Below are 25,651 nucleotides of genomic sequence, written 5' to 3'. Positions count from 1 at the left end.
ATTAAATTTCATCTACCGTGTGTTTGTCCATCCCTCCAGCCTGTCTATCTCATCTTGAAGTCTAATGCTATCTTCCTTACTATTTACTACGCTTCCAAGTTTTGTATCATCTACGAATTTTGAATTTGTTCCCTGAACCCCCATTATGTCAAGAAAAGTGGTAGCCCTGGTACTGAATCTTGGGACCTCCACCTCCTTCTAGTCCAAAAAACAGCAATTCACCATAAATCTGTTTTGTATCCTTTAGACAATTTATATCCATGCTGTTACTGACTCTTTTTTGTCCCAAAGGCTGCAATATTGCTAACAGGCTTATTTTACCAAAGGTATTTTGAAAGTCTACATATATACAACATCAACTGCACTGCCCTCTTCTACCTTCTCTGTTACCTATTCAAAAAACTAAACCAAGTTAGTCAAACGTGATTTGTCCTCAGAAAAATTCATGCTGCCTCTCCTTTGTTGGTCCATGAGAGACCACGTGCCTTGTTAATTTTCTCCTGGATTATTGCTTCTAAAAGCTTGCCCACCACTGACATTAAACTGACTTGCCTGTAATTGCCAAGTCTATCCCACTCCCTTTATTTGAACAAGAGTGTGATAATTGCAATCCATAGTCCCTTGCACCCCACACCGTATTTAAGGAGGAAGTGGAGATGGTTACAAATACCTCTCCAATTTCTATCCTTACTTTCCAACTATCTATGATGCAACCCACCCAGGTAACATATCCCACCTTAGGAACTACCAGCCTTTCTCGTACTGCTTCTTTATTTTTTCTCTTATCCTGTATCCCAACAGCCTCCTCGTTTACCATAGTTTTTTTAACCATTGTTTTGGCATTGCCCTCTTCCATGGTAAACATTGGTACAGAATATTCAATTAGCACCTCAGCCACGCCTCTGCCTTCATCAATATATCTCTATTTTTATCCCATTGAGTTATAACCGCAATGATCTGTGGAGGCTGATTATAATATAGTTAATGGAGCAGTATGAATGTTATGTCTGGGCAAGAAGGCTTAAGCTTTCATTTTGTTGTATGAATAAAACAGTGAAAACTGAAGCGAATGTAGCAATTCTGTATGTTAAGGATATTGTGGGAAAGCACACCAACCTTTAAACATTTTATTCATCGGTACTTCAAAAATAACTTGGAATTGATTTTTTTTAAATCCATTTCAGAGGGTATAAATGAAGTTTATTATTAAAGCATTCCTCTCATAGTTGGCATATCATAATTTACTTCAGATTAGATCTTAGTTGAAACTGAAATTCATGCAACGGATTTACCAAAGTGGCAAGTGTGGGACCATAGAATGAGATTGATTTGTAAGGTGATACCCACAGTGTAGACTCTGTCAATCCTGATCAAGAATGTTAGTGTGGATTGATGTATCAAGGTGAAAAGTTTAAAAAATGCAGGGTTTTAAAATGCATTGCATGTATCACATTTCTCTTTTTAAATATATATTTTTTTAATTGATTTCCTACAAGACTAAAGTGAAGGTTTGTGCATGTTGTGAGCTTTACTGTTATGACAGATGCAGTTGAATCACCTTTTGATAGTCCACACACAGTCTTTGTGTTCCATCTGGTTTCGGTACCAGTACAACAGGCGAACTCCATTTACTGCAACTAGACTCAATGGTATCATTTTGAAGCATGAAATCAATTTCTTTTTGTACTTGTGATAACTTTGCTGGATTCAATCTATAAGGTTGTTGCCTTATTGAAGATGATATTTCTATACATACTAAGCTAAATGTGTCTTTCCCAACTTATTTCCACAAATAGATTTGTGTGACTGCAATAGCTTTTCCAAATCACTTTGACACTTGCTTGAAAGGTAACTCAATATTGCATTTAAATTTTCAAGCACCCCCTCATTATCCAATTTGAATAGAGGAAAATCAATTTCAGGGTCCTGCACTTCTAGCCCTTTCTCATCATCCACCATCACTGACAACTCTTTTTGTTCCTCTTCCTTGTCAGAGTACTTTTTAGGCATATTTACATGACATACCCTCGGCTTCTCCACATGAGTTCTCACTACCGAAGGGATTGAATCTTTAAATTCTTCCATAAGAATGACTTCCCTAAGAGCTGCATATGTTGCCTCTATTTTTAATGCCTGGTCAAAATTACTTTGTTTTACTCTTTCAAACTCAGTATAAGTTTGCCCAGGCTGTTTTCTCATATTCCTAAATTTCTGCCTGTATGCTTCAGGAGCCAACTCATATGCACTCAAAATAGCTTTTTTCGCCACATCATAATTCACCGACATTTCTCCGGAAAGCGAAGCATATACCTCAAGCCTGACAACTTAGACTGTAATAATAATGTCCAGTTTTCCTGTGGCCATTTCATCTGTTTAGCTAGCTTCTCAAATGAAATAAAGAATGCTTCAATATCTGTTTCCTCAAACTTTGGAAGAGCTTGTACAAATTTAAACATATCCCCACTGGGTTCTACTCTGGAGACGAATCCTTCCTCATCTATTGGCATCTCTTTTCTAACTGCCAACATTTTCAGTTGGAATTCTCTTTCTCTCTCTCTCTTTCTCTTTCCTCCTTCTCCATCTTCACAATTTCTAATTCCCTTTTAAAAGCCATTTCTCTGTCCTTTGCTTCAAATTCAAGCTTTTTCATTCGCAGCTGAAGTCTCCCTCCCTCCAGCTGTGACTCACTAGTGTCAGGTTTCACTCCCAACCGTAGATGCTGTGCTATACTTTTAACTATACCAGATTTCCCAGCCCCCGCAGGTAGCCCCAATTTTAACTTATCCGCCAACTCTGTTAGCTTACTTTTGGTTATTTTCTCCAACCCAATCAGAGTTATCTCTTCTACTCCCAGACAAGTCTTAGCAATTGCCAAAGTCATCTTACAGCCTCACCACTTCTAAAATACCTCACCAACTCCTGAACCCAAAGTGCCTCTCATACTTGTAAGCTTAAGATTCAGCGATTCCAACCAATCGAGGAATTAGAAATGTTATTATTCCGGCAAGAGCCCCCAGTTGTTATGACCGATGCAGTTGGTAACGCTGAGTTATTTAAAAATCCCAGAGTGAAACTTTAAACAACTGTCATAACCTATAATTTTAAGTGTTATGGCCTAATAAGGCCATTAACAAAGTCTTTAAAGCTGTTAAGAATGCTGTCCGTCCAACCTTAAGGTTGGCAGGCAGGCGAAGAGCCCAGGCGGCCTTCGTGTTCTTCATCAAACCTCATCGACAGGCGGGATGAGGTTTCATGAAGGGATCATTAATTAAATAAATTTTTACAAAAAATTAATGGACATGTCCCAGCTCACGTGACAGTTTAATATGAGGGGGCATGTCCTTAAAATTTTTTTTCACCTTTACTACATTTTTCAAGACAAAAACTAATCTCCCTGAGGCACCTCCATGCCTCAGGGAGATTTCTGCGCTCTTTCGTGCGCATGTGTGAAAGAGCGCAGGCCCCAACTCAGGGAATCCCCCCCCCCCCCCTGCCCCTGCACAGGAAGCGCACAGCCCTTCCGGCCCGCCCATGGAAAATTGCGGCGCGCACCCGATTGGGGGCGCCGATTGGGTTCGCGCTCGCTCCTGCCCGCCCTCACACAACCCCCCCAACGGGGGGGAGAATTCAGCCCATTGTCTCACCAGCCTCTTTCAACTTCACCTTTTAACAATGAAACCCCTTTCATAGTATCAATTTTATTAATAATATAAACATATTGCTTGGTATCTGCTAGATAGGCGTCGAAGTTTCACCCCACTTCTTGAATGCTCTATTCAAAAAATGCAAATGCACACTACCTCTCTCCCATATCAAAACTAGTACCCATCAAAGCACCCAGACCAGCTGGCTTTAATCCAATTAAGACACACCCACAGACTAAACCTCTATTTTAAAAGAAAAATATTTCCCAAAATATTATATACATTAATAGCTTCATGACATACATAAGTCTTTAAAGTTGGGGATGCCACAAATACTTACTCATAATCATATTTTCCATCACACATTTTTATCGATTCCATAAATTGGTGAAGATGGAAGTGCACACAGGCAGCCACTTTTCCCAAGACCAATTTGTTCGTAATAGAAGTTTTTACTATTGTTTTTGCTGGCAGGGTTGTATTATCTTGAATTAGTGAACTTATATGAAGATGTTGTTTATCATTGTGGTGAAGGCAACTTAACTGCATACTCATTGAAGCCATTCAGAAGAAAAGTTTTTCTACAAATGTGTGATATTACTGTAATACAAGAAACATCAGGAATGTTTTAGTTTCAAATAAATAAGTAGAAGTGATAAATAATAAATACAAGGCTTTTACAAGGAAGATGCACATTGAGTACGCATTAGAGTTGGTGAATATTACAATCAGTAGAATAATGTAGGTAGCTATATCACTTTACCTCAGATTTGATTAACAGTATGCTCAGCATTAGCTGCTTGTATTAAATGAAATGATAAATCAAATATCATGGCGTAGATAACAAGGGAAATTTATTTAGGAAGCATAACCTTACCCCATAATCCACGAGGAATTTTTATTCCTGCATTGAAACTGAAGTCATTTTTATAAATTCCTACTCACCCAGGACCATAGTTGCCAGGGCAAATAGTATATTAGATAATTTTGCTTTGAAGGACTTGACTTAGATGACTCTGTGCACATTGCATATGGTAAAGTGAATGTTGGTGCATTGTATCTACAAAAAAATTTAGATGGGAATAAGAACTTAGTATGTGAGTGTCAAGTGACCTGGTTTAAAGACTCACCAGTATGAATAGAAAACCCTATGTGCATGGGACTTGTGCAGTGCAAGATAGCTTAAAAAGAAACACAAAGTAAGCTCTAGTTGGGGAAAACCACAAGCAGATTGTGTTGATCATTACATACAAGAAAGGACAAGGTATTGAAAAAAAGAGTTAAAAGTAAATTATTTATATCACAGTATGCAGAGACAGGTTATATTTTTTGATTTTTCCTTACAGATGTTATATGACAGCAATTCAAAAATGGTGCAATTTTTTCCCATACTTAATGGGATTGCAAGAATTTTAGTGTGCTATTTAGTTATAATTTAACATGGAACGCTGCCAACTCTTTGTTCTGGGTTGGGAGAGAGGATAAAATACAGCATAAATTCCTGGTTGCTGCTATCCAATTATCCTTGCTGAAATTGTTGCAGGATTACCCTCATGGAAGAGGAAGATGAAGAGAGCAGCATTTATACAAACTTGCTACATTTTCATGTATAATTCAAAACCCACATGCATCCTTTGTAGAATATAATAATTAATAGTAATAATGCATCAAACATATTATGTTAGGCCTAATGGCCTCTTTCTGTATCATTCTATGACTCTGGTTTGTTTTCTGCTAGCTAGTTTCCTATGCATCTATTATAATTACTACTCAGGCAAAGTATCTTTGTATTGCTGGGTTTCGTTGTATCAGTAGAAACATTGTAATGTTAATGTAAGTTTAAACATGGCAGACTTTTTTCACTCATGCAAAATGATGGAATTTCTTTTGAATTGTCTTTGTCTTCAGCTTTTGGATATGAAAGTTTTTGTGGATACTGATTCTGACATAAGACTTGTCCGACGCTTAAAAAGAGATATATCCGAGAGGGGTCGTGACATTGTTGGTGTCATCAAACAGTACAACAAGTTTGTCAAGCCTGCCTTTGAACAGTACATAGAGCCAACTGTACAGCTGTCAGACATTGTAGTTCCTCGAGGTAAGAATCACCTATACAATTAACTGGGACTTGATTGGTTCAGTTGTTGAATTGAATAATGCAAGAATTTGAAAAATGTACCTGGCTTCTTTTATGGAAGTGTTTATCTTTTTTTAAAGTTAGCGTCCTCTACATATGTAAGTTATAATTGGGACTCAGGGAAAGGGAGTAGAGAACAGATCAGAATTTTAACCTGGGACTTTTGAACTCTGCGTCATAAAATTAAAATATGATATTTTAGAACATAAGAACTAGGAGCAGGAGTGGGCAATTCAGCCCCTCGAGCCTGCCCTGCCATTCGTTACGATCATGGCTGATCTCATTTCGGCCTCAACTCCAATTTCCCGCCCCCTCCCCATAATCTTTCAACCCGTTACTAATTAAAAATCTGTCTATCTCCTCCTTAAATTTATTCAGCGTCCCAGCATCTACTGCATTCTGAGGTAGTTTTCTTGCAAATGGACCATCTTCACTTCAGAGGCAATGCCACATCTGCATGGAGAACTTCTGTTAGATTATTTTCTTTGATGACTTGCCTACTTCTAGTTGTTGGAGGTGTCACTGATAACAGATCTGCCTTTTTTTAAATTCACTCATGGGATGTTAACATTGCTGGCTAGGCCAGCATTTATTGCCCATCCCTAATTGCCCTTGACAAGGTGGTGGTGAGCTGTCGTCTTGAACTACTGCAGTACATGTGGTGTAAGTACACCCATAGTGTTCTTAGGGAGGGAGTTCCAGGATTTTAACCCAGCGACAGTGAAGGAATGGCAATAAATTTCTAAGTCAGGATGGTGTGTGGCTTGGAGGGGAACTTCCAGGTGGTGGTGTTCTCATGTGTCTTCTGCCCTTGTCCTTCTAGATGGTAGCAGTTGTGGGTGTGGGAGGTGCTGTCAAAGGAGCTTTGCTGAGTTCCTGCAGTGCATCTTGTAGATAGTACACACTGCTGCTACTGTGTGTCAGTGGTGGAGGGGGCGAATGTTTGTGGGTGGGGTGCCAATCAAGCGGTCTGCTTTGTCCTGGATGGTGTCAAGCTTCTTGAGTGTTGTTGGAGCTGCACTCCATCCAGGCAAGTGCAGAGTATTCCATTACACTCCTAACTTGTGCCTTGTAGAAGGTGGACAGGCTTTGGGGAGTCAGAGCTGAGTTAATTGCTGCAGGCATCCGAGCCTTTGACCTGCTCTTGTAGCCTCAGTATTTATATGGCTAGTCCAGTTTGGTTTCTTGTCAATGGTCACCCCTAGGATGTTGATAATGGATTCAGCAATGGTAATGCCATTGAATTTAATGGGGCGAAGGCTAGATTCCCTCTTACTGGAGATGGTTATTGCCAGGCACTTGTAACATTCGCACCACACTTGCCACTTGTCAGCCCATGCTTGGATATTGCCCAGGACTTGCTGCATTTGAACATGCTTCAGTATCTGAGGAGTCGTGAATGATGCTGAACATTGTGCAATCATCAGTGATTATCCCCACTTCTGACCTTATGATGGAAGGAAGGTCATTGATGAAGCAGCTGAAGATGGTTTTGCTTAGGACACTACCCTGAGGAACACCTGCAGTGATGTCCAAGAGCTGAGATGACTGACCCCCAAAGATCACAACTATCTTCCTTTGTGCTAGGTATGACTCCAACCAGTGGAGAGTTTCCCCCTGACCACCCCCCGATTCCAATTGACTCCAGTTTTGCTGCGGCTCCTTGATGCCACACTCAGTCAAATGCTTCCCTGCCATAATAACTTCTTTAGTGATGTATTGGAAAAATTATAGTATGTAACCTCCAAAGCACTTGTTAAAAACCCCAGATTTTTGTGTTATAAAAATGGAATTTCACTTTATTCACTAAACTAGTGGGCCTAAAATTAAAAGTAAAATATCCTTGAGCTTTGCTTAAGCATTTCTAAGTTGCCCAATAGAGAGAACAGAACTTGAAGTATTTTTAAGTAGCATGTATTTACCCTTTGATCTCAGCTCTACACCCCAGTTCTTCACTAAATGCTCATTGACTCTAGAAATTATGCCATGCCTTAAAATTTTGAAGAATTCCTCTAGAAATAAAGGCCATAATTTCAGTCGGAATCTATGTGCTGCTGAGTCAACATTGATTTTTCTGGGAAAGTCGACTAGAAAAATCACTAGAGTAGTTGCCTAATTAATGTAAATATTTGCCAAGGTTTATTTAATAATTCTCTAAATGTTTCGCTATTGACCACTTTCTGCACCTTCCATATGCTGGTGAAGTAATAATGAGCTTGATTAATTCTAGATAAAGCATATACTGAGCAACCACAAAGTGGCCTTGCCACAGATGGCATTGCACATTGTTTTTTATTCCTATATTACATAAAACCCTAGGACCTAAGCTATTGTGCTAGTTAATTTTTATTCCCACCCTTAAATCTTCTATATGCCAGGAATGCAAACCTAGTCTATACAGCCATTCTTCATAATTTTTAACTTTTAGCCCGGTATCATTCTGGTGAATATGCTCTGTACCACTTCTAGGTCAGTATATCTTTCCTGAGGTGTGTTGCCCAGAATTAAATGGACACCCCAGATGCAGTCTAACCTGAGTTTTATACAACAGGAGCCATCTAGCTTCCTTGATTTGAAGGCTGACATTCAGTTAACCTTTTTTAATTATATTTTTTATCTTTCCACTAGTTTTTGTAATTTTTCCACAGTTCCAACCTTCTCGCTATTTAAAAACTATTCTGATCTATCTTCTTTGGGTCCAAAATGGTTAAACTTCCATTTCCCCATGTTAAACTTCGTATGTCACTGTCCTGCTATCATTGTCCCTTTGCAACTTTCAGTTCCCATCCACATTACATACTGTGCCACCTAAGTTAAGTGTTGTCGGAAACCTTGGATATATGATTCTCTATTCCTTCATCTAAATGATTTATAAATATTGTAGAAAGCTGAGGCCCCAGTATAGATCCCTGGAGGACCACACCAGTCACATTGTGCCAATTGGAGTACATACCCATTACCCTTACTCTTGTCTCCTATCTCCTAACCAATTCTGCAACCATGTCAAAAGGTTACCTTCATTTTCCTAATAGTGTCTTCTGTGAAACACTATCAAATGCCACCTGGGGAAGTCCACAGACACTCCCTTACCTACCACATTAATGACAACCTCAGAAAATTCCATTAGGTTATTTGACATGCATTATCCTGTACAAATTCATGCTGGCTTTGATCACTTCATATTTGTCCAAGCACACCATCTATCCCTCTGTCCACATTAACAAATTCTAGTAACTTCTCCACCCAGTACTTGCTTTGCATCTTGGCAGCCAGCCCTGATGGTGTCCAAAGGCTACCTGGTGACAATTTTCATTCCTCAAGTATAATCAAAACATAAGATGTTTTCCTGAGGGACATTGGATGATCTTGCAAGCTGTAATACAAATTATGTACCTCCAAATCAAGTTTTGTACTCCAAGCATGCTGTTGTGGGGGTGGATAATCCACATTTAAATGCCGTGTATGACTCTGCCTGTTCTGATTTCATTTCAAATAATATCCTCTCTGATGATGCAGAATTAAATGATAAATTTGCATAGAAAATATACTGGTAAATCACTTGTATGCAGCGTATCTAATTTGACCCCCTAAGGGAATTTTTAGCACATCCTGTCTGTCGAGAACAGGGCAAGTGAGTGGCTGGCTCTATTTCATGCAACTATACTTTCCAGGTGCTTGAAGCTTTTTGCTGCAAGCGGGTTAGAATCTCACGAATCTCTTGCAAGCAAGACCTTGAATTGAGAAAAGAGTTTGGATGGCAAAAAGGCTGAACATTCTCACGTGTAAAACCAAGCCATACTGGTTGAGGTTTTTTTATAGTTAGCTGAAGGTGTAATTGCTTGTGGTTTATGAAGGGGTACAATCTCCCCGCTCTGTCAAACCACTCACCCCTCCATCCCAAATCATACTCCCTTTTAAGAGGTACATTAGTATTTCAAATATTCTAATTTGTGAGCACTACTAGAAATTGCATGGAGTAGCTCAGCTGGGAGCTTGCTGCTGGTACCATCATCCAACCAGTCTGCCAGTCATATTATAATGAGACCCCAAACTTCAAATCAGCTTAAGTTAATGACTTAACAAAATCGAGAAATACCGTAATCATGTTCTTGAGCTACACAGCTATCAGAGACTTAACAAGCCCACCTTAAAACGTCCAGTCTCCCTCAGCGATTTATCCCACGATACTGTAAGGGATGAGAGACGCAATTTGAGAAACTTTTGCAAACATTATGAGGAGGCACCAAATAGTGGAGCAAGTAGCAGTAGATTGGAAATTACCCCATATGGACACCATAATCAAAAAGGGCGAAACAACAAATGTAGTCAACAATAGACCTATCACTGTCATTTTCATTCCTTGTAAAATAAACCAATTATTTAAAATCAGTATTATTTGTACAAAATAAATAGTCGTTGATATGGATTCTGAAGAGGGGACATCCTCTCTGACCATGCTCCTCACCTTCTATGAGGAAATGACATCCCAACAAAAGATTTTCCCACTGAATAAACAGCGTGGCACAGCTGCCCAATATAACTGCACTGGTGCTTTTCGGACAGTAGTCATTGACTGCCATATGACCAACCTGAAGGCCATCTTCAGTGTAAGTGACTGTGTTTATGTTGAAATGGTTTGATGTGTGAAACTCTTGGAAGATGTTTGTTGTAACATTTTCAATTGTAATTTCGAATTTAAATGTATGCCTTGCCACAGCATGATTATGCACTAAATGCAATGTAAGTTCTGTAAGGTTGTGTGAAGGCTATGCATGAGCAAGTAGTAACTGTGGAATAGGTTTGTTAACAGCATTATGTGGCATGTAATCTTGGGCTGTTTACCTGGTAAATGTTTCCTGGATCCTAGAGGTTCTGTACATAGTCCTAGGCATGGTGCACTGCTGTCTTGTCAGGAGGATGCCCTGTACAGTTGAACAGGGCAACCACTCCTATCCATTTAATACAGCAGCATGTCCATTTTGTCAGTCATTAGAGTTAGTTTGAATAGTGTTTTCCAACATGTGCCGCCAGGCTCAGTCTTGTGCTTCTACACTGAGTTTACCTTCTCTTACACTTCTTTCCCCTTTCTGTCCAACAGCCTTTCAAAAGCATGCCAAATATCTTAAAACTATTTTCAATATTTCTGAAGTCTGGAAAAGCTTTTATCTCTTGAGGTTGTTTGCATTTAAGTATTTCAGAATCTTCAAATTACTTCAGCAGTCCTTATTGCAGGCCACACTTAGTTGCACTCACTGCATCTGGGTCAATGTGTGCAGTGGGTATATCCTAACAATCTAATTGCTGTTGCAAAATAATCATTTTACTTGTGTTTGAGATACAGACTTTTCTGTTGCCAGTGTGATGGGGCCACAAGTTCAGCCCTCACTATCTGGAATGCCATTGTTCTGTTTTACGGTGTAGTCAGCACTTTGGTTCCTTGATGCAAAAGTATACTTTATCTTGATAAGTATGTATGGAGAATGCACGTGATTTCAAGAATGAACAGCCATGAGCCATGTAATCAGATTTCCCTAGAATCTTGTCATTATACCTGGATCTGCCTTTTGCAAGAGCAGGTTCATGGATATTTGTTCGCAATCAGATTGCCACATAATTGTTCACCATATTCTTTACTTCAGTTTCAAAAAAAAGTTGTTGGACTTGTCACTCAATTAGTTGCAGCTTTATAACTTAAAAATAAGAACAATGATCCGATCTATCACTGAATTATTAGCCTGGATTTTGTGGTACAAAATTGTCAGTGTTCACCATTGTTATTCTGAGAAACTGACCCAACCTCTGGTGTCTGCATATGTGTAGTCAAACACAGGGCAGAATATTAAGCTCGGCGGGCGGGTGCGCGCCTGAACCTGGTCACGGGTAAAATGATGCGCAGTGACGTTGGGCAAGCGTCCCACGATATTTCGTTTGATGGGCGTGCACCAGAGTCGGCAGCACGCCTGCCGATGATTAAAAGGCCTGTTAAGCCATTAGAAAGGTAATTAAATTCAAATTTATGCTGCCCGTCCAACCTAATGGTTGGCGGGCAGGCGAAAAGGCTAAGCAGCCTTTACACTTTTTAGGAAGCCTCATCCACATGAACTAAAGCAAATAAAAATCAAATAAAAATTTTACACTTGAATTAAAAACATGTCCTTGCTCATGTGACAAAGTCACATAAGGGGGACATGTTTTATGACATTTCTATTTTCTTTATTTTATGTTTAGACAGCGCTCCATCTCCCTGGGGTAGCTCTGTGCCTCAGGGAGACTTTGAAGCGCTCACTCACGCTCGCCCGCCTCCCCCCGCCTGCACAGGTACCGCTCAGCGCTGCCGCTCGAGTTCCACGCTGGACGGGCCTTAATTGGCCCACCAGTATGAAATTGCGGTGCAGTACCGATTGCGGGCAGCAGTCGGCTTCCCGACTGCCCCCGCCGAGCCTGCACACCAAGGGCAAAATTCTGCCCATGAAATCCAGTAGTTGCTATCAGTGATTCACCGTTCCACCAAAGCTTGTGTGTTTGAAGTCTTCACGGATGGAAATCAAATAGACATCACTGAATTTGTGAGCTTCTACATTTTACACTATTCTTGTTGTACAAAACATTGAAAGCATTGAACCTTAGTGAATAATGTGTAAATGGGTTTTTAATGGCATGCTAAGTCATAATTATTGATGAGCAACCTCTCTGGCCCTGAAAAATTAACTCTATATTTGCGGAATGTCAAATTTCTCCATTCTATGATTAAAAAATCCATGGATTTTTGAAAGAAACATTTTTTTAAAGTTTATGATTTCAGCTTCTCCCTTAATCCCATGTTTATCTCCCAATCTCTATTTTGCTTTCTGTTATATTATAAAAATGAGTAGTGAAACCTTGTTACTTCTGATATGCTGTCTGTGAGATTTCTTCAATTTGATCAGTTGCTTAGCCTGCTTAATAACATCACTGTTGCTAGATGCTAGTGATCACCTTTGGCACCAGAATGGAATTAACATCAGAAAAGGTGAAATTCATTTCACACAGCTTGCTGGTTCTTTATGGACATATTTTTTTAAAATCAGAAGCAAGCACCGTCACTTCACTGCTAATCCCAAAATCTGGGCCCAAATGTTTGTATAATTCACATTTGCATCTCTCTGTTTTATCAGGTGGAGAAAACTTTGTTGCTCTTGACCTGATTGTCCAGCATGTCCATAGTCAGCTTGAAAAGGTAAGTATGGCTCGTGGCTATTCTAAAATGTTAATTCTTTTTGTCTATTTTTTCTTTTACTTAATTATGCTTATCCTTAATAAAACACTTTTCTTGCATGTTTATTTTTTACTTTGAAAATCGCAGTAAAAGTTTTCATTGTTACTTGTTCACAATTATGTTGTTACATTGACCAAGATGTTTGCCATGAGTGTGCTCTCTTTTCTCACTAGTGGTACAAATCTAGCCCAACACCAGACCACAGCTAATATTGCAGAATATTTGTATGCAATTATCTAATCTGAGATTCTGAAAGAGGTCCAATTCACATCACAAAATGAGTAATTGCAATGCTAATTAATCAAAAGGTATAATAATAGATTTTATGCTATTGTGCTTCTGACATGAAGTTTCACAGGCTAGAAATTAGCCAGAATAAGACTGGAACAAATTGAATTTTCAAGTAAAACAAAGCTTTGAGAACAGTTGAGCAATATTGTCATAATTGCTGTTGCTAAAGAAGTTGTTATAAATGTCCCCATTCAGCATCCTAAATGGATTGCCAAAGTGAGATGGCAGCTGACCAGATTCTCAAAGGATTAACATCACATAAAGAAGATCTCCTTTAAGATGTTATTGAAATTATCGGGTAAAATTTTAACACAAAAGTGCGCAAAACTGATGGTGCTTCAGACATACCCAAGGCACCTCGCCCAGCTTTCCTTTCCACTAAGTGATGATGGCTGCAACTCTTGTCTTGACCAGCCCTGATCTAAGAGTCCTTCTCTTCTGTTTTTCTCCCCACTAGCCCCTCATCAGGCTAGTTTTGAGATTCGCCTCCTATGTCCTCCACCCAACTCCTGGTCACATAGCGACTGACATCTCAGTGGCCCCCTTTTTTTTCTGTCTCCAAAACTGGCATCATCCTGCTCCTTAGAAAGTCTACTTCATCTTCTGCCCATCTTTAAGCTCTGTTCTTTTCTTAATATTTTCAAACATACCATTGTCATCAAGACCCACACCCACCTTTCTTGTTATTGCCTATTTAAATTCCTTCAATCTGGTTTATAATCCACTGTGACAGTCTTGGTTTCCAATGATGTTTTTTGTGACTACAACTGTGGTGTGCTATTTCCCTTGAAAGTTAGAGTTGGGCACTGTTGAGGAAGTGTCTACTTGCTGTCTCTTGGTGATATCAATTGTAGGCATGGTATTGGTCTCCAAGTGTACAATAATATCCATGCTCTTACCCCATAGCCACCATTCCCTGCTGTGATGTGACTGTTGTGGATGAACGAGAATGTTTTCTAGCAAACATAACTTCTTCCCAAAACTCCACTGTAGCTTCTGTATCTGTCTCCCTTCTCAGCTGCATATTGTAGTTGAACCCGATGGTGTGTGATGTTAAAAATTCTGTTTGATCCCAAACTCTCATGTCCTTTATATCTCCAAAGTGCTTATTTCTACCTCCTCAACAGCGCTCAACTCTAAGTTTGCCCACTCCCCCATTGCTGCTGAAAGATGCATATCCAAATTCGGTCTCTACACTGCAAACGTTGCTGGTTTCCCTACCCTCACTGGCCTTCACTATCTCTCCATCCCTGATGCACGGAATTCGAAATCCTCATTTTTATGTCCTTCCAGTAACTTGCCTCACCCTTTGCAATCTCATCCAGCCGTTTGTAGGTCCATAATTTGTATTCCAATTTTGTCCTCATTTGTTTGTCTACTCCATCTTTAGATGCAGAGCAATCAACTGTCTTTGCCTACGTTCTGGAACACACAAACCCCATTGGCTTAATACTGTTTCCCACTTTTAAAGCCTCCTCCAAAACTACATTCTTGACCTTCAGCTCCTCCACCACTTTTGTCCTCTACTTGCTTGTACACTCACTTCTCTAAAGTGATATGAGGCACTTTACTACATTAAAAGGACCATATAAATGCAATTGGTTATTAAGGTTTCCTTCAAAGTCCTCCCCCTCCATCTTTAAGTACTACTTTAGTATGTCCCCAACAATGTGGAGAATATCGGATTAAGAAGGGCAGTCTAGCTTGTAGGATCGTCTTCATTTTACAAGGTAAGCGTTCTTCCTAAACTGGACTGCCACCCTGCCATCCTCCCAGGCCTTGTATGGAGGGCATTTTGTTAATTGCTTTTTTTCCCCCTGCGTATGACTTCCGGCAAATATGGACTAGCACAACTGTTATGAAACTATCCTTTTGTACTACATACAGTCATGCTTCTAGTGTCATAAATCAAAAACATCTTAAAGGAAGGTTTTCCCCTTGTGTGATTTTAACCCTGCATAAATTAGGCAACTCTTCATTGTGTTATCTTCATTCTATTCTTCTAGGAATAAGTAAGATGGATACTTCCAAATAACATCTGGTATAATAGTACATTCAAATATAGCTGTTTCTTTAATTCCCAAAGCAACATTTTCCTTTGTTAATTTTGTGTTTTTATATGCCATCTTCCTGATTAACATGACATTTGGAATATCTGTTTGAAACCTTTGATCACTGAATGCAATGCAACTTTTCTACTGTGTAAAAAAAAAAATTAGTAAAAATCTATAATAAGTTCTATATAATATAATCTATGGTCATTTTCAATTCTATTACAATATGCATTTTGGTTTAAAAAAATTATGTGCAACATGTATATTCAGCTACATTCAAATCAACATGAGATAATATATAATGGAATATTTTGGGAAGAATATCCTCGCTCATAACATCAATCAAAAAGAAAGTGAAAACTGGCTTTATTCATGGCAAAATGCACACAGATTGCTTTTTTGTACTTGAACAGTTGCAGCTTGATATTGAATGATCCCACAAATGAGAATGACTTTCATTTTTATTTCTTTCCTCCCATGTGTGGTAATGAAATACTTGATAAATCCTGAACGAATTTACTGTAATCACCACAGCGTGAAATCACTGTAAGGTATGACAAAAAGAGTGATGTTTTGAGCCTGAAAAAAGGGAGAAGGAGCATGATGAAGCCATAGGCACCACTGATGGCCTTTCAAAAAAAAAAATTTCAGCTGACTGGAGCCCCAATGTGCCTCAGACTGTCTTTGTTTCAAATATCTCCTCCTTCCTTTTTAATAACATGCCAAGATATTTAAATGCAGAGAGCCAATTACAGAAATTAGTTATTTCAATGGTATGTTTTCAGCCACAAGTATGTGTTTTCTCTGTTTAAATTTAATTAATTACCTATGCTATGTGTCTTTTAAAAAAAGCTGTATTCTGCCCAAACTATCTAAAATGCATTAAAGCTGATCTTTTGAGTATTTAATCAGTTTTGCTTATAAATAATTCAATTTTATTTAATACAACTGAAATTTTTTCCAAATTTCTGTATCTGAATATTGTAAATTAGGTTATACGGAACAGTTAGATGTTGTATTCGTGCCATTTATACTTCTTTGGTGCAGAAATATTGCTGTATTCCACCAACATAATCTAATTTGCATTTGTGTTCAAGTAAAATATACATAATCTAGAAGTAGTGCCTGAGAAATTGCAAAATACCATCTAAATAACTAGCACTTGGGTTGTGTCCAAAAATCATTTAAATAAATGTCATATTGCTCCTCTCTCTTGGCTACCAGAAGTGAGCCATAAATGCAGCTTTACATGTATTGCCCACGTCTCGGCAACAAATTTAAAAAACAAAATTGAGATTGTGAAGTAACATCATTTTTTTCCCTAAAGCTCCTGCATTTCGTGAGGAGCTGTATGAAACACTCTGACTAGCACCTACTATAAAATTTTTGTTGTAGTTTCCTAGGATTGTGTTTTAGTGAAATCAATTGTATATGGAAAAATTTGCATCCTGAAGGATTTTGTGAGTGATTTTCCTGAATCTGATTCTTGGGGTAGGGAGGAGAGGTGATGTTACTGATCTTCTGATTTCTTTACAACATTTAATAGGCTATCAGGAAATTGGCCTCTTTTCTCTTTCCAGAAATGTCTTGCTTCAAAAGTGAATTTTGGACAGCTCCCTAATGCTTTTTCAGTGCATATGTGTTTTTCTTTGTGCTAGCACCTAATATAGATGTCTTCTCTTTCTGTCCATGACTATTTCATCAATTGTCTCGCATTGAATAATTCTGAACTGAACAGAGGAAACTTCGCTGGGATATGTGAGGACAACTTGTGTATTTTGAGTTTTGTTTTCAACCCTGAAATGTTAATTTGCAGTTAGTTTTATTTTTCTTGCTGTTTAGCTTCTTTGCGTCTTAAGTTGTTTCTTGTCTTGGCATTCATTGCAAGTAGTTTTAATAAGTTGGAAAGTTTTGAACATTAAACAACTGAGTGAACATAGAAGTTTGGTATTCAGATGTGTGTGCACTGAATTTTGAAGGTATTCTGTATTTAGCTTGTCTTGTGTTTAAACCATCTATTTAAATAGAGATGGTGTTTGTTGTGTTTTCTTAATATTGAACAGTGCAGTATAACTATGTTACTTATATTATTTGTGTGCTCTATGAATACTGAAATTGAATTTTGGAATACTGAAATGAAACTAAGTACTCTCAGCATGTTGTAAAGCTGTTCTTTGATGTTTGGTTGCTGATGAGAAACTAGCCTTGGTTTATCATTTGTAGGTTGCATGAAGTTCCTTTGTTTACACTAGTCTAAATGTATATTAATTAATGGGAAATTATTGCCAATTTTCATATTATTGAACAATGTGCATCTAATGGTTAAATATTATTCAAGTGAAACTTTAGACATTAGTACTTGGGAATATCAAAGAGAGAGTCTTGCCAACTTCATGTCAAAAGACAGCCAGCCAGCATGGAGGCAGTCATGAGATTTAAGCAGGTCTGGAGAAGTGCAGCTTAATGTCATCAGTATACATGTGGATGTATATATACATCTGTAGTTACTTGTGTTTACAGATAATGTTCAGAAGAATAACATGTAAAGAAGGATGAATCCTTGGGAGACCATAAGAAAGTTGTGAAGTCATTTCTGGAGATGTGCTTGCTGTATTGGAACACATAGAAGTGGAACTATGCAAGGGCAATCCTGCATGCTGGAGAGGTAGTAGAGGGAAATGGTGTAATCAACTCATTGTGGAGAGGTTGAGGGGAAACTAGGTAAGATAACATGAGTCACAATGGACTTTGGGCTGAAGTCAACTAATTGAGTGAGTTTAGATGGAGACTGTGCAGGGAGCTGAAATCCAAGGGCTTTGGAGATGAAAGGGAGAAATAAACTTGGAGCAGGAGTTGGAAATGATGGGCCATGGGTGACCTTTTTGGAAGTGGGATGATGGAAGTCAGTGAAAACTGCATTGGGAAATGACAGGCAATGAAGGGCTTTGTGAAATCATGGGTGACTTAGCGGGTGCAGGATACAAGGGTACCAATGACAAGTGAGGGAGCTGTCAACCTCCAGAACACATCAGTTTGGTAGTTATATGTATTGACTCAAATATCTTTGAAATGTTTTCCTGTAGCTTTTTGTTCCCCGGACTACTATTTATAGGAGCCACCTTTTGACATGTATCCTCCTGTAGTTTAGCTTTAATGGCTGAGAGATCAAAATAAGTGACTTTGAGATTGAAAAAATTAAATCTATTTAGGCCCACCTTTTATTGCATTCCTCTCTTTAAAAAAAATCATGGATTTCAAATACAGGATTCCAGTTAAAGGTGCTTCTATTGCACTCGAGGAATAGGATAATTGGTGTATGAAGTAGGTATTTCCTTATATTGCTTTCACAATTCATTTTAGAGAGCCATCCCATCTCAGGTTGTCCTCCAATGGAGAAACAAATTTGAATAAAAAATGCACATTACACAAACCTCATGGCACAAAGGGCAGGCAAATCTACATGTATTTTTTTTGTTCGTAATTATGCAATATTTTCTGTAGCATGTAATTATCTCTAATTGGTTAACATAACTGCTTTGCATATCAAAGCAACAATTGATGCTTGGTTAAATTACTTAAAAAAAAGAATCAAGCTGGAAAATATATGTTAAGAAAGAAAATTCTGCAAGTACAAGTGCATTTTGTTGCCATGTAAACTCAGCTACAAAACAATCTACATGTTAGACAACTACATAACAGCAGCTTCCATTTTATGAAGCACCTTTAACAGAGAAAAATATCACAAAGCATTTCAAATGTATAAGGGGGAAAAATTGGGCACCCAGCCAAAGATATTAAGAATGACCAAAAGCTTGATTAATGATGTAGGTTTTAAGGATGTTCTTAAAGATAAAGAGAACATGGATTAGACTTAATGAGATAATTCTAAAGTGTGGAATCTAGGTGGTTGAAACCTGGCTGCCAGTGGCGGGGGTGGGGGGGAGGGGAGGGAGGAAAAGGGCATCATTTTAAATTTGAAGTATTGGGGCCAAGAGTCAATGTAAATCAAGAAGAACAGAGATGATGATGAAGGATTATTGGTGCCAATCCTGGGGTCGGAGCCTCCTGGGCACTGTTGATAGCCTTACAGAATGTTGTCCTTTTAAACCTCCTACCACTACGACAGCCCTGCTAAACCTACGGTCGCCATGGCTCCATTGGTTGCATCGCAAAGAAGTCACCAGCTTAGTGTGATGTTATCCATCAACACCCCTGCCACACCCTTGCGACAGAGTGGTGGTGAGAAATAGGACTGGCCGGTTACTGGGGTGAGGATGAGAGCGAGAGAGTGAGAAAAGTGTGGGGCTGGAGTGAACAGAAGACTAGGGGTCATGGGAGTGTGGAATGGGCATGGATAAGGGGGTAGTAATAATGGAAGACAGAATGGGCACTGGGGGAGAGGAGTCTTGGGCATCATGTAGGTCCTTGTATTTCCTGTAGATTGGGGAGCAGCAGATGCTGCAATACGGTGTGTGGCACTGAGGGGAGCAGCCAGTAAACAGGTAGGAAAAACCGGTGGACTTTCCTTTGTGTCTTGTGTTTGGGGTTATGTAATGTATTGAAAGGAAAGAAAAACATAAAATTGTCATCTAAATCTGAAAAGAAAAAAGTAAATGGGGGGCAATGCTTTGCCAGATATATTCATCCTCATATTAAAAGAAAAGCTCACTTATCCCATTTGTAAACATATTAGGAACGTATAGCATTAAAAATGAAATTGCTTCCTCTGTTAAAAATATGACGAGTACCTGCAGTTAGACATGTAGAAGTAGGTGTAGTCGGTGCACAAAGCATAGCAATCACTACTGGGTATAGGTGTATAGTGCCCTCTGCTGACAGCTAAAAAAGTCAATTTTCTGACATGAGAAAACCTCAACCTCAAATTTGAGAAAAATAATTTTGTAAATATATGTAGTTGATATGTTTTCAGCACTGGTTTTTATTTTCCCCTATCATGTCCTTTCCTAAAGGCATTAACACCCGCTGGAATGTAGTTCCACATGCACCAAGCGCCCTTTGATACATCACCCAACTTATCATTTTTTACAGTGAGCGCTTAGAGATGATTGGGCAGTGGGTGCCATGCCTGAGTCAAATGCTGTTTTTATCTGATATCTGCTCAGACACTTCCAGAAGATGTGGCTAGAAAATAGGTCAAGAGGGGCAACCCTGGCCGATGCTCCCCCTTTTTGCCAATGAGCGGTGAGACCAATTCTAGCACCGCCACCACTGGTTAACCATCAGTTAACTCAGCATAGATTTAGGATTGAGTTTAGTATCTTAGCCTGTGACGCCTTTTATTACAACTGCGACTCCCTTGACTATTGTATTCATCAACTTTGTAGAATTTGATTTTGGATTTGAAAGTTTAATTGATAGAAGATATTATTTGAATGCAAAAGCTTGAAGCAAGTCTTTACTGACAATTTTATAGAAATAATATAATTTGGATGATCCTATCAAGGATAAAAAGTCTAGACTGCCAACAAAAGGAATGGTTGTTTCTTAAAAATACAGAACCAGTTTGCTAGTTGTCAAATTAGAGAGTTTATGACAAATGAGAGAATGGTCTTGCAGTATTCTCTAACAGTATTACTGACTGAAAGAAGATTTAACTCTGCACTTATTACAAATGCTGTTTCAGGTAAAGATTTTCATGGTGCTAACTTTCTTCTTTATTTCTACAGAGCAGCCCTGGCCTCTGCCCACCAAGGGCAACCTCTGCCAGATAAGCTAAGTGTCCTTGAAAGCACTCCACAGGTTAGAGGATTACACACAATTATCAGGTAACTTTAGACATGCTTTAGTGTATTTAAGAAATGTATAATTTACAAGAGTGGAGTACCTTATCAAGCGGGGAAGAAAACTGCCAACATCTCATTCATGCAAATGATGGGTACACTTAATGGAAGAATAGCTTTGATGCTACACTACAGTAATTGTCGAGTCTGGGGCCTAGTTACCTATTGTTTGAGTGCATGAAGGATCCAAACCATCAAGGAGTTGGCCAGTGTAGGTCCTCCCACTTTACTGAAGGGAGATGCCTGTCAGATTTATGATAAAGAAAAGCTGAGATTTAGGATGTTAGCTGCAGGAAAATGTTAGTTTTGAGGTCAGCTATAAGATTCCATCCTCGTATATCCGGGTCTTGGTGTCTTACTGTGATTGGGTTAAAGAGAGACAAATAACTGTGGCAGAAGCTCTGTACTTCCTTTCAGTGGGTCATAGTGTGTGTTCATCCTTTGGTTAGGGGGATGGCTACAATGAGTTGTGTTGCTTGCCATGTCAGTAGTGAGAGACCCGCATTTCGGCTGTTCATGAGAGGGTTTCAAGGTAACATGCCTGATAGAAAAAAAGTCAATCTTCTGTGGTAGGCTTGGTTATCCAATATGTGAACTGGCTGGGTCAAAGCTAACCCAGGGTGCTGTGAATGATTGACCAGTCAATTTGTTTATGAAAGCAGCCTAGAGGAAGTAGGCACAGCAGCAGGTGGTGGGCATGGAGCGATGTCAGGATTCTAGCCACTAGGATCCAGATAATCCTGAAAAACAATACCCTAATAGGTATAGTATGATATTAGCTAGGCAAGCAATGAAATCTTGCCAGTGCTCCATTCTGATGAGCTAACATATTTACTTGTTCATATTCCAGCAGTGCCCCTACATACACTTGAAAATTGTAAGCCTAGCTTCTCCCAACCTGTATTTGAGCTCTATGGATTTAGAAATGTGGGATGTGTCCTTACAAGGAGATTGTATACGCTCCATGTTGAGTAAATAGAAACTCAACAAGTGACTGTAGCTTTCCCAGCTATATTTGGAGACTCTTAAATATACTGATGAGTTTTTACTTTGGTGGTGGACGATTAAACAACTCACTGGAGGAGGAGTATCCACAAATATCCTCATCCTCAATGATGGTGGAGCCCAACACAGCAGTACAAAAGATACGGCTGAATATTTGTAAGAATCTTCAGCCAGAAGTGTGGAGTGGATGATCCATCTCGGCCTCCTCCGAGGTCCCCAGCATCACAGATGCCAGTCTTCAGCTAATTCGATTTACTCCATGTGATAACAAGAAATGGCTGAAGGCACTGGATACTCAAAGGCTCTGAGTCCTGACAATATTCCAGCAATATTAGTGAAGACTTGTGCTCCAGAACCTGCCACGCCCATAGCCAACCTGTTCCAGTACAGCTACAACACTGGCATCTACCCGGCTATGTGGAAAATTACCCAAGTATGTCCTGTACCCACAAAGCAGGACAAATCCAACTCGGCCAATTACTGCCTTATCAGTCTACTCTTGATCATCAATAAAGTGATGGAAGGAGTCATCAACAGTGCTATCATGCGGCACTTGCTTAGCAATAACCTGCTCACTGATGCTCAGTTTGGGTTCCACCAGGGCAGTTCAGCTCCTGATCTCATTGCAGCCTTGGTTTAGATATGGACAAAAGAGCTGAACACCCGCGGTGAGGTGAAATCGACTGCCCTTGACATCAAGGCAGCATTTGACCAGGGAGCCCTGGCAAAACTGGGATCAATGGGATCAGGGGGAAAATTCTGCTGGTTGGAGTCATACCTAGCACAAAGGAAGATGGTTGTGATTGTTGGAGTCAATCATTTCAGTTCCAGGACATCTCTGCAGGAGTTCCTCAAGGTAGTGTCCTAGTCCCAACCATCTTCAGCTGCTTCATCAATGACCTTCCTTCAATCATAATATCAGTGGGGATGTTCGCTGATGATTGCACAATCTTCAGCGCCATTTACAACTCCCCAGATAGTGAAACAGTCCATGCCCAAATGCAGCAAGATCTGGATAATATCCAGGCTTGGGCTGACATGTGGCAAGTAACATTCGTGCCACACAAGTGCCTGGCAATGACCACCTCCAAAAAGAGAGAATCTAACCATCGTCCCCTGACATTCAATGGCATTACCATCGCTGAATCCCCCACTATCAATATCCTGGGGGCTACTGTTGACCAGGAACTGAACTGGACTAGCTATATAAATACTGTGGCTATAAGAGCAGGTCAGAGTCTAGGAATCCTGCAGCGAGGAACTCACCGCCTGACTCCTCAAAGCCTGTCCACCATCTACAAGGCATAAGTCAGGAGTGTGATGGAATACTCCCCACTTGCTTGGATGAGTGCAGCTCCAACAACACTCGAGAAGCTTGACACCCTCGGGGACAAAGCAGACCACTTGATTGGCACCCCATCCAAAATTGTTCGCTCTGTCCACCACCAATGCACAGTGGCAGCAGTGTCTACCTTCTGCAAAATGCACTGTAGAATCCCATCAAGCCTCCTTAGACAGCATCTTCCAAACTCTTGACCATACCATCTAGAAGGACAAGGGAAGCAGAAGGATGGGAACACCACCACCTGGAAGCTCCCCTCCAAGCCACTCACCATCCTGACTTGGGAACATATTGCCGTTCCTTCACACCACATGGACTGCAGCAGTTCAAGAAGGCAGCTCACCATCACCACCTCATGGGTAATTAGGGATGGGCATTAAATGTGGCCTAGCCAGTGACATCCACGTCCCATGAATGAATAAAACAAAAAATTCTCTATGTCCCACGTAACTCACAGTCAATTAAATACTTTTGAAATGTGGGCACTGTTGTAATGAGGGGAAACATGATGGCCAATTTGACACACATCATCTCTCTGATGTGGGTATTGAACCAATGATCTTTTGACTTGGATGATGGTGATACTGCAGAGCTAAGGCTGACATGTAAAGTTTTCCACTTGAGCTTTTCTCTTGAAGTTTACCAGGACATTTGAAGCCTTCACTTAGTTTCTGTATTCCATCATTCTTTATATAACTAAATTGCATTTAGTTTTGCTTTAATTGGATTGAGTAAGTTAATGTACATAGTTTTCAATTAGTATTTTCAAAAATGTCCTGTAAATGTTATCTTTTGTTTAAAACTGACATACTGCAGTTGGTGTTTCAGAAATGTTATATATATACATTTTTTGGATTATTCTTTGTCTGTTGAACAGAAATAAAGACACAAGTCGAGATGAGTTCATCTTCTATTCAAAGAGATTGATGAGGTTGCTGATTGAACACGCCCTTTCTTTTTTACCACTTAAGGTAATATTTTCAACTGTGCTTGTATTGAAGTCATGGGTATGGTCATTGGGCCTGATGGGCAAGAAATACATTGCATTTGGCTTGACACTTAGTCTGATTTAGTTTCAAAATGATGGAAGCAGACTTCAGTCATTCTTGGCAAAACTAAAACCATTGGTCTGTTTACATTAGAGCAAAGGATATTAAGAGATGATTAGATGGGGGTTGAAATTATGAAGGGATGAGACAAAATACTGATAACATTGTGTTTCTAGTTGAGGGATCCAGCATAAGAGGACATAAGATTAAATGTAAAAGATTATAAAGAACAAGAAAAATAATTTTACACAGGCTTCTGAGGCTGGGAATGCCAACTAAAGTTAGTGATTTAAGCACACATGATCTCAACATTTGAGAATACCTTAAATTGCTATTTGAAGGAACAAAGGAAGGGTATTATGATTGAAAAGTTGCCATGGCATTATTTATCCCTCAACCAACACCCAAAAACAGATTACCTGGTCATTATCACATTGGTATTTGTGGGACCATGCTACATGCAAATTCCCCATCTTGCTTCATAAGGCTGCATTTGCTGCCAATGCCAGGCATGCACAGTCGATTCTGTTGCTCCCTTACATCATAGCGAGTGACAGCCTTGGCAGCTGCCAGGACAAAAAATGGCACCGCTCAAATAATCACAATTGTTTTTTCCCTGGAATATGGAATTGGGACCACCACTCAAGTGGCAGATAAACATCAACGTGGACTCATTGGGAGGAATAGCCTGTTTCTGTATTATTACTTCCTCTATGTATCTCTTTGTTTCATTCCTCTTGTCATCTTATAATGGGACAGAATGAGGCTCACATCATGAGCTGTGTTATAGTCTGACTCAAGTCCAGCATATTTATATTGGCTTTTGCTGTTGGAAAATAACTGAAGGAAAAACACTTCTTTTACTGATTACTGATTTCTGATTTTTCTTTGAATATTTATAGCCTGTTACAGTGGAAACACCCCAAGGAGAACTGTATGAAGGAAAGAAATTTGGTGGAAAAAGGGTGAGCATCTCACTGTTTTCTAGGAGGTCTTTAGAAATTTTATTGGCTGTTAATGTGAGTTTGTATTGTTTTACACAAGGTCTCAGTCAAATCCTTCACAAATATTGT

At 39.4% G+C, this 25,651-nt stretch overlaps 1 protein-coding gene across 2 annotated transcripts in view; it reads left to right on the top strand.

The window, feature by feature from the left end:
* LOC144680463 (uridine-cytidine kinase-like 1) overlaps positions 1-25,651 on the top strand; it is a 91,768-nt gene that overhangs the window by 40,837 nt on the left and 25,280 nt on the right. For both annotated transcript variants that reach the window (XM_078541430.1, XM_078541431.1), the window contains exons 6-11: positions 5,553-5,742; positions 12,936-12,997; positions 15,916-15,932; positions 21,069-21,167; positions 24,407-24,500; positions 25,481-25,543. In XM_078541430.1, coding sequence (XP_078397556.1) covers positions 5,553-5,742; positions 12,936-12,997; positions 15,916-15,932; positions 21,069-21,167; positions 24,407-24,500; positions 25,481-25,543 — 525 coding nt within the window. The remainder of the gene's footprint in view (positions 1-5,552; positions 5,743-12,935; positions 12,998-15,915; positions 15,933-21,068; positions 21,168-24,406; positions 24,501-25,480; positions 25,544-25,651) is intronic.

The sequence above is a fragment of the Cetorhinus maximus genome, chromosome 5 (assembly GCF_964194155.1).
Source record: "Cetorhinus maximus chromosome 5, sCetMax3.hap1.1, whole genome shotgun sequence".
NCBI classification, from domain to species: Eukaryota; Metazoa; Chordata; class Chondrichthyes; order Lamniformes; family Cetorhinidae; genus Cetorhinus; species Cetorhinus maximus.
Note: the sequence above shows the minus strand (reverse complement) of the source record. Positions and strands in the feature narration are given on the sequence as shown.